The following is a 17350-nucleotide window of genomic DNA, read 5'->3' as shown; positions in this document are numbered from 1 at the left end:
GCTGCTTTTATTATTAGAAATATATAAGAAGCCCTGGTTACCACATTGTGGGGAACATTGTTACACTGAAGCTGAACTAAACACAACTATGCTAAAATTTGATTCTTTAGATGGTCTGTGAGAGGAGCAGAGAGCTGGACTCCTTGAAGCACTCTTCTAACGATGCAGAAAGTGGTGTTGCTTCCATGTAGGCAGATACGTTCAAGTAGTAAATTCAAGAAGTCTTCCGTGGCCCTGTTGGGAAACTTCGTGTTTTAAACACTGTGCGTTAGCAGAGCGGTTTCTCTGGAAACCGGTGGGAGCATTAACTACATAACTTCCTCCTGATGAGAGTGAGTGACCGTAAGCCTTGTGCTTGGTGGGGAACAACTTTGAGCAGTTGGTCTGTCAAACTGTCATTTTCGATTACGGCTTTGCTTTAGATGCTGGAAGCATTTGTTGGTCTTAATTGTTTTTCTGTCTGAAAAGACCTATTGGGTAGAAGCTCATAACCATATTATTAAACAAAACGAAGCAAATACATGAGCAGAGAAAGAACAAGCTGTTGTGTGTGAAATGTAAAGCTAAACTTGCTCTCACAAGAATCTTTGTGAAGTAAACTGATACGTAACAATTGTATAGAAGCAGACTCGGGATGGGAAAGGGTGGTTCGGTCTTCTCAACAATGAGGAATTTTCCTCATTTTGTAGTCAGTAAATGAATCCTCTTCTTGGTGTGAATAATATTTCTGGTGCGTAAAGGGGAAAAACATGAAAAAGATGCGTGAATTCTATAGATTGAGGAAAGGAACTGAAAAAGCACTGTCAGGCTGTTGTGTTGGAACAGGCTAGGGGATTTTAACTGGAGTCAGCGTACAGAAGTCTTGATGGGCCACTGAGTTGTGAATTTATTTATCCCTCCCTCTGCCCCCCTTATTTATTTGTTCTATTGCTTCTGTTGCAACAAATGGAAAACAAAGAGCAAGATCTGACTTCTGAAATAGATGAGCAGACATCTATGCTTTTATTTTCACCCTGTATCTTGTACTTTCAGTGTGTGCTAAGTCTTTAAATACTTTTTCCTACCCTTTGTAGGAGTTTTTTCATGTTGTTTCTGTTTAATTTCTTCATAACGAGTCATGCGCTTCACCGTTTAGTGGGACAGAACGCAGGTCAGCCCCTGGTTCGGGCAGTGACCTAGGTGGTGCCCCAGGCAGGTACTGGTGATGCTGCTTGGGTTTCTGGGGCGCCTCAGGGATGCGCCTCTCCTCCACCTCCCCCAGCTGTGGGTTTCTTACTGACTTTTCTGTTCTTCTGCCTTGCCCTTGAGGGTTTTGGTTTCACCAGTACTGCCTGAGCCTATCTGCAGTTCCGTATCTCCAACCGGGCAGGGGCGGTCTGTCAGCATTTCTGTTTATGCCGCGCTCCGGACGCTCCCGCCGCCCAGGGCTGACCCTCGCTGCTCACCCGCCCCGGGACCCTGCGGCCCTCCCCCGCCTCCCGGGCCCGGGGCGCGGCGGGGCTGCCCGGCCCCTCACACCCGCAGGCGCGGAGGGCGGCGGGCCCGGCCCTCGCAGGGGGGTACCGTCACGCCGCCCGCGGGGTAAGCGGGCCCCCGCCGTGCCGGCTGCAGCACCGCGCGCTCCCTTGCGTGGGGGTCTGTGTGGAACCCCCCCGTGTCTCGTTGCAGGCCCCGGCCCGGAAGCGGCGTCTCTCCTCCGCGTCACCCGGCACCCCGGGCCCGGCCCTTGAGCGCCGCCGCCGCGCGCGCAGTGACGGCCGCTGGTCCCGCCCCCGCACGAGTTCGGCCAATAGGCGCAGGGCGGGGGCGGGCGCTGTGCCCGTGTTTCCTTTCCGCTGTTAAAGGAGCCGCATCGCGTCGGAGCACGGCGGGGGCTGCGGAGCGGACGGGGGGAGCGGGCGGCCCCTTTAAACTATGCGCGCGGCGCGCGGGCGACCATGCAATGGCGGTCGCTGGTGCTGGGGCTGCTGCTGCTGAGGCTGGGGCTGCAGGCGCTGCTGGCGCTGCTGCCCGCGCTGGCGCCCGGCCTCTGCCTGCGCCGCCGCTTCCCCTTCCCCTTCCCGCCGCCGCCCGGCCCCGGCTCCTCGCACTGGGGCTCGCTGCTGCGGCGGGGCGGCGGCGGCGGGGCGGCGGGGGGCGACGAGTACGAGCGGCGCTACAGCGGCGCCTTCCCGCCGCAGCTGCGGGCCCGGCTGCGGGACGCTGCCCGCGGCATGTTCGTCTTCGGCTACGACAGCTACATGCAGCACGCCTTCCCGCGGGACGAGCTCGACCCCCTCCACTGCCGCGGGCGCGGCCCCGACCGCCACGACCCGTGAGTCACCGCCGGCGGGACTCGGGGGCCTTGGGCCTTCGCCGGGGCCTGGGGCCTGAGGCCGGGGTCTGGGCGCAGGGCCGGGTCTGGCTCTGGGCCCGGCTCTGGGCCAGGACCCATCGGGCCCTGACGTTCGGTTCTTCTCTTCCAGCTCCAACCTCAACATCAACGACGTGCTGGGAAACTACTCGCTGACGCTGATCGATGCGCTGGACACGTTGGCGGTGAGTCCTCGAGGGCGGTGGTGCTACCACACGGTTTAGTTTGGTTTAGCTCTGCAGCTGTATTGTTTGTTTAAGTATAATCGCTGTAGAGAGATTGCTAACTGACCTTAGGGGGATAATTTTATATCAAGAGGGAAGGAGTCGTCTAAAACTCAAGAGTCACAGAGGAGACCATACGGTACCCGAGGACACTGTTGGATAGGTAACCAATGAAGCAAACTATGACTCTCTGTGTAAGGGAAGTAATTGAGGTTTGATGTTCGATCAGCTGTAACTACATACAGTCGACTACTGTTTGAGACCCCCTAGAAGACTCTGAAACACACCTGTAAGGAACACGCACAACATTTAATTAACGTAGTATTGCCTACTGAATGAATATGTAGGATTTTTCAGAGAAATGGAACGCATAAACCTATGTGTGGACTATATAATTTTGCTTGAATGAAACATGCGCATGAGGTGGAGTGATCTCCCGTGCATCCAGCACTGCGATAACGGAATGCCTGCTTCTTAATGCTATGTTGGTGTTAAGGAGTTTTCTTATTCCTGATTTTGATGACTGAGGGGCACCTCCAAAACCTGCCCTGAGGTACTTGGCATATCTTAGCTGAGCTTCCCAGGTGGTGGTCCTGCAAGGAGGACTTCCATTTGTCCAGCTGCTGAGGCTGTGCTTTGCTGTATGGGAAGGCTCCGGAGTTGCTACGTTGTCCCGTTAAATTTAATTAGGAGGGAACTTCAGGAGGTTTGTGTCAGCAGCTGGTAATTGTGTAAGTTAGTTTAAAGGCACATTAATGTAGCAGGGGTGTATTGTCAGAGAGTAATTCCTCAGCTAATTAAACTCTGAAGGCAGTGCCTTAGCAGGATATGGACATAAATGTCTGAAAGGCTGAAGTCAGTTGGTGACAGGCTTTGAGAGATGAGAAACCCCAGATGCTCTTGAACGTGTAAGAGTCTTGCATGCTCTGTTCTGTTAGTCTAGCCATTATTAGTGAAACGGACGCCTGTTGCAATTCACTGGATGAGTTCTTCCCCTGTGGGAAACTGGGAGTCAAATTTCACTCTCAGGCACAGAGCGTTATTTAGAAGGGCTGTGAAATGGCAGGTCTCAGTTGTGGGATGGCTGGATTGAGGTGGGAGCATGGCTATGAGCTGTCATCTTGACAGCAGGTAGTGTGCTGGAAAGAGTTAGAGGGGAAATGAAGATGTAGTGCAGCATGAATTTTTTATTCAAACTTCTTTTGAAGATGGGTCTTGCTGGGTTCATCTGCCCTGGTACCGAACAACATTGGTACTGTCTCTTGCTTTGAGGTTGAACTTTTAACTCTGGTAGATGTGCTTTTTTGAATCAGCTCCAGATCTAGAAAAAAAAAATAATGGTGGTGCCATAGAGGAGGTGTACTTGGTAGAGAAACTTGGTGAGAAGTTGAAGAAAGGTGGCAACAGAAAGTTTCAAATTGGAGGGAGTTACTCCACATTACCAGTGCTGTTCAGTCTTTGCCTGTTAATATTGTTAATGCAAACGGTGCTGATGTTTTCATGCTGAGCTGCTGATAGAGATCAATTCTTAACATGGAGGGCAGGCAAGATGGCATCGTGAGGAACCAATTGAAATTGTAATGAACTTCAGCAATATGAAGTAAAAGGTCTCATAGTTTGTGAGAGTTTATTGAATCCTTCACTTCTGAGGAGAAGATGGTGCTGGGTGTATACTGGTTCAACAGCTAGCCATGTTAAACGTGCAGGGAAGGGCCAGAGTGCTTGGAGATGTATTGGCAGAGATTTCCAGAAGTGACAGGAAATTTTGGAGATGTTCCCCAAGTCTCAGGTGAGATCTCTTTAAGGTTACTGCCATTGGTGGTGTTTCAGGAAGGGTGAATTTGAACTGGGGTGTGCATGGGTTGCTGAGAGACATGTCAGCAGGAGAGTTCGTATTATTCAAGGTGACTGTAAGAGCTCTGATTGTTTTGCTTGGCAGAGAGGGGCTGGCCAACACATAAATCTGTATGAAGAGCAGTGAAAGGAAGGAGGGGAAAAATCTGTGAAGCTGATTCTTGCCTGTAAAATAAACCATTACATGCGTTTCTGATAAAATTTGAAGATAGTGTGAGAAGCAACTCATTTTTATGTTAGTAGTACCAGTAATATGGTATCATGGAGAAAAGAGCCCCTTCCTTGAACTCCTTATGCATATTTAGAGACCCCCTTAGGTTTCATTAGTCTCATCTTTGCAGTCAGGGCAGATTGTTGGCCTTTCAGAGTGCCAGAGCTCGTTGATGCACTGGATCTGCGGCGTGTTTCTTTTTTGTGCAGAAGGTGGTGTGTGCAAGGGCTGTACGTGTGCTTTGGGTTGTAAAAGCCTTCCCATTGCTGCAATGGAATTGCAGCTCTGCGGTGAGGAGGTCTCAGCTGTTCAACTGAACACGGCAGTAATGAACAAAACCGAAAGCAGGAAGTGAGGAAAATGTTGGTTTTAACCGAAACAACAGCTGGGGATCTGTGCTATATAGCTGATGGTGTGTTGGCTGAACAGTTGCCCTCCTGTACTCATTCACCAATGGCTCAGTGTCTTGTCCATACCTTTTGGGGCAGTACATAATTTTTTCTTGCTCAAATATACAACTTCTGGTAGAGTCTCTTGTGGTTTAGAGGCTGCCGCATGGAGAAAGCATATTTCGCTTTTCATCTGCTCAGATCAAGCATATGAATGCTTTTTTTTTTCCTTTTGTGTCTGGGTAATAGAAAGAGCAGGCTGGTTGGCACATGGTGCTTTGGTGGTTAAAGAGCTAGGCAGGTTCCGTGTACACTCAGCCTTATAGTTAACGTATGCAAGTGGGAACTTGTTTTTTTCCTTCCACATTCCTGCTTCCTTGTAGCTGGGGCTGAGTTTATGTCTGTCTCTGGATATAATGGAAGCAAACTGCTAAGGTATACCTATAGAAAACTGGCTTGAGGGAGCTCCTGGGCATGGCATGCAGCATTGAGTCAAAAGCCTGAAAGGCTGGACTTTCCCTAGTCAAATAAATGTCATGGTTTTGCAAGTTGTGTTGCCTTTAAAGGTGAACTTAACTCTGAAACTGATAGCTTAAGTAGTTAAAACTCTCAGTGTGCTAGATCTTAAGAGTTTTTAGACTCCTGCTCTAAGAGATCACCCACAAGGCTGATGCTAGGGTGCAAGAATACCTGCGTGCCTAGATTAGTGAAACAGATAAAATACATCTTCGGGGATTTCCCTGTTTTAATGTACTTTTTGTAAAGCTCACTTTTACATGTCAGTAGGATGGGTAACCTTCTGGAAAGCCTTTTTAGCGGGAGCTTGGAGTACTGTGTTCTGTATCTTGTTAGTGTGACTGTTGGTTTAAAGTGTGAACTTGCAGTTTTCTTCCCCAACCCTCTTCTGCAGCAACAATTAGACAAAATAGCTTTCTTTTTATGTAAAAGGTAATGGGAAACTCCTCAGAATTCCAGAAAGCAGTGAAGTTGGTGATTGACACGGTTTCATTTGATAAAGATTCCACGGTCCAAGTTTTTGAGGCAACAATCAGGTATGTCACTCTTAAAGTTTCTGTCCTTAAAAACAGTAACAACTTGGTGTCCATATGCAGGAGAACCAAAGTCAAGTCACTGATAAGCATGTCTTTGGTAGGCTTTATTCTGTAGTTGTTCTTTAAGTAAACTGTTTTTTAACCTTTTCTGAAAATATTCCATGGTTTTATAATTAAAACTATTTTAATGAGTCACATGTGACTTGGAGCAGTGATACAGTGGTAGTTGCAAGTGTGTTTGGCTTGCAGACTGCTACTTCTTTTGTTGTTGCTCTTGCAGCAGAGGCTCAGATCTGTGCACAGCAAACAACCCTGCTGATGGGTTTTCCCAGTTTGATTTTCTTTGGTGGACCTTCTGCTTACTTTCACTTTTGTTTTGAAAAACAGGCCTATTTGTCTTGGAGATGAGTTTAAGAGACTGGTCTGAGTTTAAATGGCTTCGTTTTCAGAATGCCTTAAACTGTGCTGCCTAAACAATTGCTGCCTAACTTGGCTAGGCTTTCTTTTTTCTGAATACTAAGTTTATATGACAACCTTTACAGCAATCTGCAGGGTCAAGGAGGTCTTCACTCATAAATAGACTTGGTGTGTTGTAAGGAGCTACTGGGTTAGGTAAATTTTGCAGAACAGGATTTTGTGATTCCTGTGGCTGACAAGCAACGTGACTTCTAGACATTTTGACTACTGGAGGGGGAAAAAAGATCCCTTTCTGTAGTGCCTGTAAGGTGCACAAAGTAATACTTTTGTTAAACATGGTACTGGTAAGGGTTTAGCTGAAGAACTATGTTCAGGTCAGGTTTAAAAACTGAAGATCTTTTCCTTTTCCCGTAGGGTTTTGGGAAGCCTGCTTTCTGCCCACATAATAATTACAGATACCAAACAGCCTTTTGGTGATATGACCATTAAGGATTATGACAACGAACTGTTGCATATGGCTCATGACCTAGCAGTGAGACTACTTCCAGCCTTTGAGAACACCAAAACTGGAATTCCGTATCCTCGGGTAAGTGAGCACACCTGCACAGTGGGGAAATAATCTAGAAGTAGTAATTCACCTGTCCTACAACTCAGATTCTGTGCCCTGGGTGTGCCTTTATATGTGCACTTGGGGGGTATTGAACCTGCTCTAAGTTACATTAAGATGGCATGGTGGGGAAACTGCACTGAGTTATGGTGACATGGACGATGTAGAAGTTGCTCCTTATGTCTAGTAAATGTTTTCTTCAGGCTGTTTTTTCGATCTGTATATATTGTTCTGCACGGGTCAGTAGTCATATGTTCCTGTACTGTTTGGCTGGAACGTGCTCTACCCTGTGCTTTCTTCCTATATATCATGCAGCAGCGAACAATGTTGTCATTAAGAAGATTAACAGGAAATACTGTAAAGGCAAATAGCCTAGGAAAGTGACTTTATTGGTGACTTGGTACTAAGATGATTGTGATAAAATAAAACTTATATTTGTCATACTGGGCTTGGGATTTGTAATTTTCTTGAATACTGCTCAGGGGGTGCTCAAGAGTACTGTGGTATTCTTGAATGCGGTGTCTGCTCACTTTAAGCAGATGCAGTTCACAGGGAGAAGTATGTCAGTTTCAGTGGAACAACTCTAAAATGTAAAACTAATTAGCGCTTGCCTGACTACTTATAATTTCTGGGGACACCAGCACTGCTTTTCCTCTGGACCTGTCAAGCTTTAGAAACATGAACTTTCACTTCTGTTCAGAGTCTGGTGAAGCAGTTGAGGGTGGTGTAACTTCCCTTTGGTGTTTTTTTTGATGGGGAAGTTGAGGAGCTTTTACTGAGGAAATCCTTGGTTTCAAGAGCACTAAATGAGGGGAAGCAGTACTTGCATCACCCTTGGAAGAACCTGCATGTTTAGTAGAAATGATGTAGCAGACTGAAATTTGGAAGGATTAGTGTGTATAAGAGTAGCAAAATAAGGATTGCCTGTCTTGAGTGTGATGTTATAAAGTTAGAAGATGAACTTCAGGAATTATTCAGGAAAGCTTTTTGACCAGGAAGTGATATGCTGCCTTTCCAAATACACATGCATTGCGTGCGACGTATTGCAGAATTAATTTATAATTTTATAATTTATTATAATTGTTTTATTATTCATAATTACTATTAATAATAATCAAAAGGCTTTATAATAAACGTAAGACTGCAGATGAGAGCACAACTATATGAGGTGCAACCTGCCTTCTGGCTGTTAGGACTCTCTTTGCTTCACAGGTCAATCTGAAGAAGGGGGTGCCTCCAGACAGCAATAATGAAACTTGTACTGCGGGAGCTGGTTCCTTGCTGGTGGAGTTTGGTATCCTCAGCAGGCTGCTTGGCGATTCCACGTTTGAATGGGTGGCCAGGAGAGCTGTCAAAGCGCTCTGGAGTCTCAGGAGCAATAACACTGGACTGCTAGGTAATTCCTCTGAGGTGATTCTATATTGACTGGCTCCATGTTTTAACCTACCTCAGTCTCCTGTAGCAGAATGCCGTCATACTGCAGGTTTCTTAAACTATCGATCTGCTTCCTCTGTAGCTGTTAAGGCACGCTCTCCTTGTGTACTCGTGGTTTGTGTTGACCAAATGGCATTTTGTCATTTCATAAGAAAAATGAAGTATCTGAATGACTACCTGGGGCACCGGTTTCCATAGACAAATTTTTCATGTAACTGGGAAATGAAACCGAAGTTCTTGCATTTGTATCCCCATTAATATAATTTAGATTGGCAGATGACTAAAGGTATTTAAAACAACTGCATGCATTTGCTAGTTCCTTGAATGAATGCACTGTAACGCTCTATTTTGATAGTAATCTCTGATCATTCTTCCTTAAGACTTTTTGAAGATGTCATGTTTCTAAGTCCTGGTTCTTGAATACTTTTTCTGATGTACTTGGCAACTTCAGCCTAAACTTTTTGTCTGTTCTGAAAGGAAATGTTGTGAATATTCAAACTGGTCATTGGGTTGGAAAGCAAAGTGGATTGGGAGCAGGATCAGATTCATTCTATGAATACCTTCTGAAATCTTACATCCTCTTTGGAGAAAAGGAAGACTTGGAGATGTTCAATGATGCTTATCAAAACATTCAGAACCACTTAAGAAGAGGGTATGTTATTTCATATGAGTATCAATTCCTTAAGAAATGAGTACTCCAGCAAGATATGAGAGATTGTGTAGTGTTTTGTGTCACGCTCTGGAACATCTGTGTTCTCTTTTTCTTCAAAAACCAAAATCTTATTTCCATGGTATTCACCGTGGAAATAATTTTTAACGTTCCTTTCACTGCTTAGTCAACTGATCTGTACAGCATTATTGGTGCAAAGAAGTTAACCTGGTTACTGTCCAAGTTAGTAAATGTGAGGCTGAGAGAAGGCTGTAGAACTGCAAAGGAAATATATTAAACTGGCTGGTTTAGTACCACTTAAGCTTATCCTGCATGACTTTTTGGTAGAGATTCTGTTGACGTAACTTTAGAATACGATGCCACATACCTTTAAGAATTTTTGGTGAGCATGACTGATATTTTGGTTGTTTTCAAAATGGCTTTGAGCCTAGCATGACAATCTGTGGCTCATTCTATTTGCTGGTAGCAGTGCTGTGAAATGACTCATACATTGTATTCTTTTGAACCAGTGAATATTTACACGTGTTTATTGTTGCTCGGCAGTCGAGAAGCTTGCAATGAAGGTGAAGGTGACCCTCCTTTGTACGTTAATGTAAACATGTTCACAGGCCAGCTGATGAACACATGGATTGACTCTTTGCAAGCCTTTTTTCCTGGACTACAGGTAAACTTTCGTCTGCTAAAGCCTAAATGACACAGTAGAGGGTTGTCAGGCTTGTTCTAATCCTAGGCTCTGAATGAGTCCAAGCATCTTTGCCCAGATGAGCTGCAGCCTGTGGGTTTACACCTGGTTCAGCTTTCTCATCAGCATAACAATATTGGAAGGCCTGGCCTGCTCTCTACTAGATTTGAGATACTTTCAACTTTTCTCATTTAACCTCAGCGTTTGTATACCATGCTGTGAGGCTGAGCTCCGCTAAAGCTTTTAATGCGAAGGATTTAATACATTAGCTTTTTTTTGTGGGGGTTGTTTTGGTTTTTTTTGTGTCTCTGTGAGGGGAGTGTTTTATTGTATAGCATGTTCTTATACAGAGTGGAAAGCAATTTGCTGGCTTGCAGTATTGAGCGTGCATGTTTGTGGCTGTTGTTACGCCTAGGTATTGATAGGAGATGTGGAAGATGCTATTTGTCTCCATGCTTTTTATTATGCCATATGGAAACGATACGGAGCTCTCCCAGAAAGATACAACTGGCAATTGCAAGCACCAGATGTTCCCTTTTACCCACTGAGGCCAGAGTTGGTGGAATCGACATATCTTCTTTATCAGGTACTTGACTTCTCTGAGCTTACAGCTTGTGTTTCGGCAAAAATGGTTTTGTTCAGAAAGTCACTTTTTCTACCCCTAGCCTCTGGCCTGCTAAAACTTGGTAGCTGTGAATCTGCCTGTTCTTACATAGAGGTCTCTTGTTTAGTCACTGGATTGTGATGCATTGTACTTGCTCTGTTGTTTGCTTAAAAAAATAGGCTTTTGAATAAGATAAACAAAAATGCGACTGAACAACCTTTTGAAAAAAAGCTGGCAGATTTTTACAGGGTGGAGAGTTTTGACTTCTTAATAGAAGCCATTGAAATGAGTCTAATAGCATTCCTTGCTATATTTTCTAGGCACAGGGTCCAACAGGCAGAAGATACAGTAAACCAAAATAACTTCCTGGCTGCAAGAAAGCTGTCAGAGTTTTGAATTTACTACAAGTTTTATTAGGATTTGCACTAAAGCAAATGTGAGGAGCTTGCACAGAGTAATCTAAGTCATGTTCCTATAAAGATAAGTTTACCGTAATACACGAAAATCTGATGCTGCTCGGCCTTTGTTGTGTTATTTTTACAAGATTTCAAAATTGCTGACTTTAACCCTTGTCTGTCTGTCTGTCTTAGGCAACAAAGAACCCATTTTACCTTCATGTTGGAATGGATATTCTGCAGAGTTTGGAAAAATACACAAAAGCAAAGTCAGTCTTCAACATTCTTTGTCTTTTTTCACTGCTACATGTGTATATTTTATAAGTATTATATAGAATCTAATCTACCAAATGTAGGTAAACCAGAAAACCAAACCTTCTATGAAAGCCACAAATGATGATCTATTTATTGAGCAATTACTGCTTTTCCATCTCAAAATGAAATTATAGTTAGTGACAGCTTCATGCCTTCAGAATTTTATAATTACCTTTCAAAATGCATTCTTGATGATCAGTTGCTAAAAATTGGTACAATTAATAGGTTGGGGTTTTTATAATGGATCCTGCAAGAATATTTCTAACATCGTGAGCCCATGGTGTTAAACTAAACTGGAGGGATGGCCTCTAAGATAGATGCTGTTGCACATGAGCTTTCATCTGAAGACAGTGACAGGGAATCCTGACTGTAATACTGGGTATCTGAACTTCTTGCAAGACTCAGAGGGAAGATAGCAAATTTTTCTTCAACTCTTGGTATTTACTGATTTTGTAGACAGGTCTATACTAACTGTAGGACAGTACCAAACAGCACCATTCTGCAGTTAAGTAGGATTCAGATGTTGTGTAGAGGATCGACGGAAAGAATTACAAGTGCACTGTGTGACAGCTTGCAGCTTTGTCATTTGATAAAGTGTTGGCGGGAGGGAGGAGTAGGTAGCTGGGGAAGAAACCTCTGCATGAGACCAGGCTTCCAGACCTAGGTTTCTTATGTGCTCAGTATGGGGAAATTACCTGTTTTGTGCGGTAATTTCATTGAAGCCAATAATTCAATTGAACCAAAAAATTGAAGACTCTTCATAAATCTGTATGATGGAATAGATGAACTACAGGGTCAATGATTACAGTCTCATTGGAATACCAGAAACCAAGAATCAATATTCAGTTGTAGAAGAGACTTGTTTCATTTTAACTTCACCCTTAGTGACAGTTGGAATTGCCTGAAGTTAGGGAATATCTAGGGAGCACTTTGAGATCAGAATGCGTGGAAACTAAATGCAAATTAATCTTAAATCTTGCAGGTGTGGCTATGCCACATTACACCATGTTGTAGAGAAGACAAAGGAAGATCGAATGGAGAGCTTTTTTCTCAGTGAAACATGTAAATATCTGTACCTGGTATGTATATGTTCTTCATTTCAAAGATACTGTCTTGCATGCTCTGTGCACAAACATGGCACAGCAAGGAGGCAGGACAGTATCAATTAGAAACTCTGCTGGGCTCTGGGTAAGAGAGGGGTTTAGGTACTGGAGTGTTGAGCAGTGCACTTTTCTTTCTTTGACCCCACTGCAATCTTGGAGAGTTGGGCAGCCGCCTAAGCGTGAGAGCTGGCAGCTCTTTTGAGGGGAGGCTAGAAAGGAGAGGCGGGAGCAAGACTGAAGGAAGCTGCTGTGCAGCTCTGAGCTAAATGGCTGCTTGCAGCCAATTTACCTGCCTCGCAGCAGCCTCCGATTTCTCCCCATCAGGCTTTGGCAGTCACAGGAGAAAGCATTTGAGCCAACCTTGCTTAAGCTACTGTTCTCAATCTCTTTTAGCGTAGAAAAACAAACAAATCAGTGACTGAATGGGAACAGTGTGTGCCAGCCTAGAAATGCCTGCATAGTGCAGCTTAGAAAAATAAGGGCAGTTTAAGTTATGTCAGAAGTTTTTCTTTCGCTCTCCCCTTTTAATGGCTGAAATACATCCCTTGCTTTAAAACTATTTATTTCCATTTGCGCTAACAGTAGTTACCCATTTAGCGCTAAAAGGTAGCTTTTTGTGGGATCCTTCAAATGCATGAGTGTGTGCTTTTAAACTTACTGTTGATGGCACATAAAGAATGTTGCATGCATACTACAGCTGTCTCTCCTGTCTCTTGTTTAGTTGTTTGATGAAGAGAATCCAGTGCATAAATCTGGAAATAAGTATATGTTTACTACTGAGGGGCATATTGTATCTGTGGATGAACGTTTTCGTAACTCACTGTGGCAAGACATCCTCTCTGGAGAAGAGAACAGCGCAGAAAAAATTAAACCTAACGAATTAAAGGCAGTCAACTTCAGCTCTAATGTAAGGAATACATAGACTGTGCTTGGTTGTGTTGCTGGAGAAGTGATGTATGTTGGACTGGGTTAGGCAGTAGAAAAAGCCATTTGGAAGTGTTACTTTAGAGCTCTGTAGTGTTTCCCTTAGAAATGTCAAATATCTCTGAAGTTCCCTTGTGAAAAACGTGTTCAGTAATGGAATGAGTGGATTAGGGTAATGTGAGAATGATTATGTTGAAGGTGAAACCTGTCCCCTTTTTAAGTATTTTGCAGCAATTTGTTTGTTGTTAATTTATTTCCAACTGTTTTTCCCGTCCCCTTTTCTTTGCCCTTAAAGTTTTCCAATGATGCTGTGATGGTGAAAAACAGTTCATTTAAAGAAAGCTTTTTTTCCTCAGGATGGTTTTGAGGCATGTAACAGTGACCTTTTTTAGCTAGACATCAACTGAGTACAGACCTGTGGATCCAGTGCCTGTCACCAACCAAAATAGATAACATTTTTAATACAGAACAATTTTTAAAAATGTTTGCTAGTAGGTTCTAGCATGGTTCCTTTCCTCCTTCCCCCGGTCCTCCAGAAAAAGAGCATTATTTTAAACATTCACAGTTGTCATAGCGAAGGAAGTCTCGGTTGAGTAACAAGCTGCAGTAGTTTGGTGTGTATTTTGGAAGCTTGCAGACTGCACTAAGGAAACACTTGCTCGTTTTTTATGTGGTTTGTGCTGTAAGTTTGCAAAGAGTGAGGGAAAGTAGGGACCAAAAGTGCTATTGGGTACAATTTTCTGTACCTGGAGGAAATCTATGTTTACAGATGCTGAAGTGATTACAGAGGGTATGGGATTGCCTGGGTTTGTATTCGAGTTCTTAAAAATATTCTCCTTCTGTTAACAGTGTAACAGAGTTCCTGATGAGAGGAGATACTTGCTGCCATTGAAGAGTAACTACATGAGACAGATTGATCGAATGGTGGGATTAATCTGAATGGTTCTTCAGAGTAACTTTTGTCTTATGTCAGAGGAGCATGGGATTCAGCTGTAGACATTCCTCTCCTCTTCAGCTACGTACCTGCATATGCTGAGTCACTTGGGTATTCCCCGTGCTTGTTAGTTTTCAATTATGGATGTAAGGGGAGATCAGGTTCTCTTACTAGTTCAGTCTTCTGCACTGTGGTAATCTCACATGCCACCTGAACAGAGATTTCTTATTTTAAGACTTCCTATGAAAAATGTTGCAAATGAAGGCTTGAATATACTTAAAAAAAAAAAATATTGGCATGTGCCACTTAGCTACCTCTTTGTAGCTGCATTACAAACATCCCTTTAGAAAAGGGTCTAGTATTTAATTTGAAATGATCTTGGGATTGGGGAAGGAATGGGAAAGTGCAATTTTCTTAGGCCAAGTTTAATCATTGAATTATTCTGACTAGCAATACTCAACCTTAAGTACTACTCAGGTAGGAACCCACTGGTAATGGGTTTTGCTGAAGCAAAAATCCTCTATCTACAATAGTATCTTGAAAAGATAACTCATGATCATCTAAAAAGCTATCAGTATAGTCATGATATCCCTCATATACACAAATGTATTGAACTGCACAGTTGCAAGAGCCTGTAGCTACAGACACCAGTGATAAAACAAATCAGGTGCCTTTTTATTTTGTAAGGGAATGGGCGGGGAGGGAAGGGGAAATTGCAAAGCCACTCAGCTTTCCAAGCAGCTAACTTGATACAGCTTAGCTGAGCAGAAGTTCCCAAGGTTTTGTTGTTTGCCATATTTCTAGTGCCTTTTCAAGAGAGATGCTGCTAAGAACTGGTGTAACAGTACATGAAGAACAAACTATTTCACATTCCTGACAACATTTATATGTTAGTGCCTTAAGTTTTCTTCACTAGCGGGAAAAACTGAGCTTGCTTGAGAAGATAGATAAAGTATTTCTGATTAGCTGGTTACAAAATAGAGTGGATCCCAGAGTAACTTAAAAAGTAACTTGCATATGAGATGACTTTTCTTTCTCTCTCTCTCTCTCTCTCTTTTAAGATTACTGGGAGAATATCAACTTCTGTGCCCATCCCAAAGAATATTTCTGGCTGAATTTATTCTCTGTGTCAGTGCAGTTAGTATAAGTGGCTGCCTCTATCATCCTGGGGTTGGAGTTAGCAAGAGGTCTGAGCCTACAGTATGCTGACTGTATATGTAGGCAGGGCTGTTGGATGAAAAAACCCTGAGGCTAAAACAACTTCCTTTAAATATAACAGCTTTTTTCCAGTGGCTCCCTGTTGCTTACATGCTTTTTACTTTTAACTACAGTTGAAGTAGTTAAATGTTACTGTTGGGTTAACTGTTTTTAAATTAAGGCTTAAATATAAGGGCAAACTTGATCTGCTGTATTTTCATCTTCTTATAACGACATCGGTTTTCATAAACCGTATGTTGCAACTCAAAGCATTTCTAATAAATATGAAGTTAGTGCTGAAGAGGCTATTGTTTGAATCTTTTAGTATACAGATGCATCTCAGGGACTTCATTGTAGAATCTTCTGTTCCACAATAGCTGGATCTTTTATTCAGGAGAAAAAACAAAACAGAAATAACCCTGTCATCTTAGTCTTATTCTGTGTGTTTTAACAGGGGGGAGGGTTGGAAGGAGAGGGAGAAATATGTTAAGATTTCCTGAAACATTGCAATAGAATTGGTTGCCTTGGTGTTTGAGGCAGCTGGCAATTCCAACTCCTGTAGAATTGGCGTTGCAAACCTTTTGAAGCAAAACATAAATTCAAGGTGTTACGATCCAAAGAGGTACTGGACAGGGTTCGAGGATTAGCTTCTTAACCAGTGAATGTTGCCTGGGCATGCAGGTATGCTTCAGTTTGTAAACATGTAAAGAAGTGCAGGAGGATGCGTAAAGGCAGTGCTTTCTGCCAGCTGAGGGAGGCAGGAACCCAAAACGTCTGGGCTTTCCGAAATGCTGCTGCTGTGCCAGATCTTCTAATTGTACCTCTGAAATGAGAAGTGCTTGGTAGTGTGGAAGCAGAGTGCAACATTCCACAACTGGCCATTTAAAGTCATGGCACAGCGGATGCCAGGACGGATGGTGCCCTAGGTGTGTTGGTGGCTGCTTCTGGTAATGGTTTTTCCCTGACTTGCAGTTTAGCTCTCTGAATGCACGTTACATGCCTTGCAGTTGCCTCTCAGTGCTTTGTGCCTTCTGAAGCACCTGAACCCTGGTAAGGGTTCCAGCCAAGTGTTATCTGTTTTGGAGTTTTTCTCAGAGGATTACATGACTATAATGAAGTTGCACAACTGTTGTGCCACCGTGCTTTATCCTTCTTGTGTATTGCCAGAAATGAGTGAAAGGCAGCTGTAGAATGGCAACGGTATAGGCAGGTATCGTGGCCTTTCAGCCCTTAGTGACTCGGACCATTGCTTACAGTGCCAAACAGTATATGGTCAGCTTCTCGTTAGAAACTCCATTGAAGTTTGTGTTGCCAAGGTGATCTGACAGTCATCTTCCCATAGGAATGATTTTTGTCTGCAAGGAGGCTGGTGCTGACTATGTGGTAAAAGACTTTAAGGAGAGCCAATTTTTCTTCCTCTTTGTTTTAAAAATGCTTTGATACATTTTTACTCTGTAATGACAGGGCACATGTTATGCACTAGAATTAAATTTTTTGTATAAGTCGATATCGAATTGAAATTGATAACACTGCTGGAATAACTTGCTGAAACAGACTTTTGTATTTCTTGGTATAATGTGCAATATCAACTTTTCCTAATTAAAAATACAATGTGTGCTTTATTGTTGTTTTTCCATGAAGTATTTAATTTGGGATGGGAAATTTTTAAGAAGACCAAATGCTCTTTCATGAAATGTCCTAAATTTTCAACACTGAGCTTGAATTTTACAAATCTGCATTAAAAAATAGTGTATTTGACCACTTCTATGTGAGTTTTTCTTACAGTGTAGTTGTTGTAAAGCCATCGTGAAGCTTGCAGGTGAAATGCAGGGAAAAGGTGAATTTGAGTTTGTATACCTGATTTTTGCCATTCACTAGACAGGAAAACTTCAGTTTTCAGGGAGCTGGGGTGAGTAGAGGAAAAAACATACCTGAAGTCTGTGTTCAAGCAGATGCGTGGTGCTCATTCAGGTTCTCTGTGACTT

At 43.3% G+C, this 17350-nt stretch overlaps 1 protein-coding gene across 1 annotated transcript; it reads left to right on the top strand.

Moving 5' to 3' along the window:
• The first annotated feature begins 1836 nt into the window (after positions 1-1836).
• On the top strand, positions 1837-17123 carry EDEM1 (ER degradation enhancing alpha-mannosidase like protein 1). The gene is made up of 12 exons (XM_056338241.1): positions 1837-2314; positions 2466-2538; positions 5980-6083; positions 6915-7086; positions 8320-8503; positions 9019-9193; positions 9755-9875; positions 10309-10479; positions 11088-11161; positions 12190-12286; positions 13032-13217; positions 14084-17123. Exons 1-12 carry the CDS (start codon positions 1938-1940, stop codon positions 14171-14173), a joined length of 1824 nt encoding a protein of 607 aa, XP_056194216.1. The 5' UTR covers positions 1837-1937; the 3' UTR covers positions 14174-17123.
• Positions 17124-17350: the final 227 nt, after the last annotated feature.

This window comes from Falco biarmicus, chromosome 4, assembly GCF_023638135.1.
Source record: "Falco biarmicus isolate bFalBia1 chromosome 4, bFalBia1.pri, whole genome shotgun sequence".
Lineage (NCBI taxonomy): Eukaryota > Metazoa > Chordata > Aves > Falconiformes > Falconidae > Falco > Falco biarmicus.
This window is presented reverse-complemented; position numbering and strand designations above follow the sequence as displayed.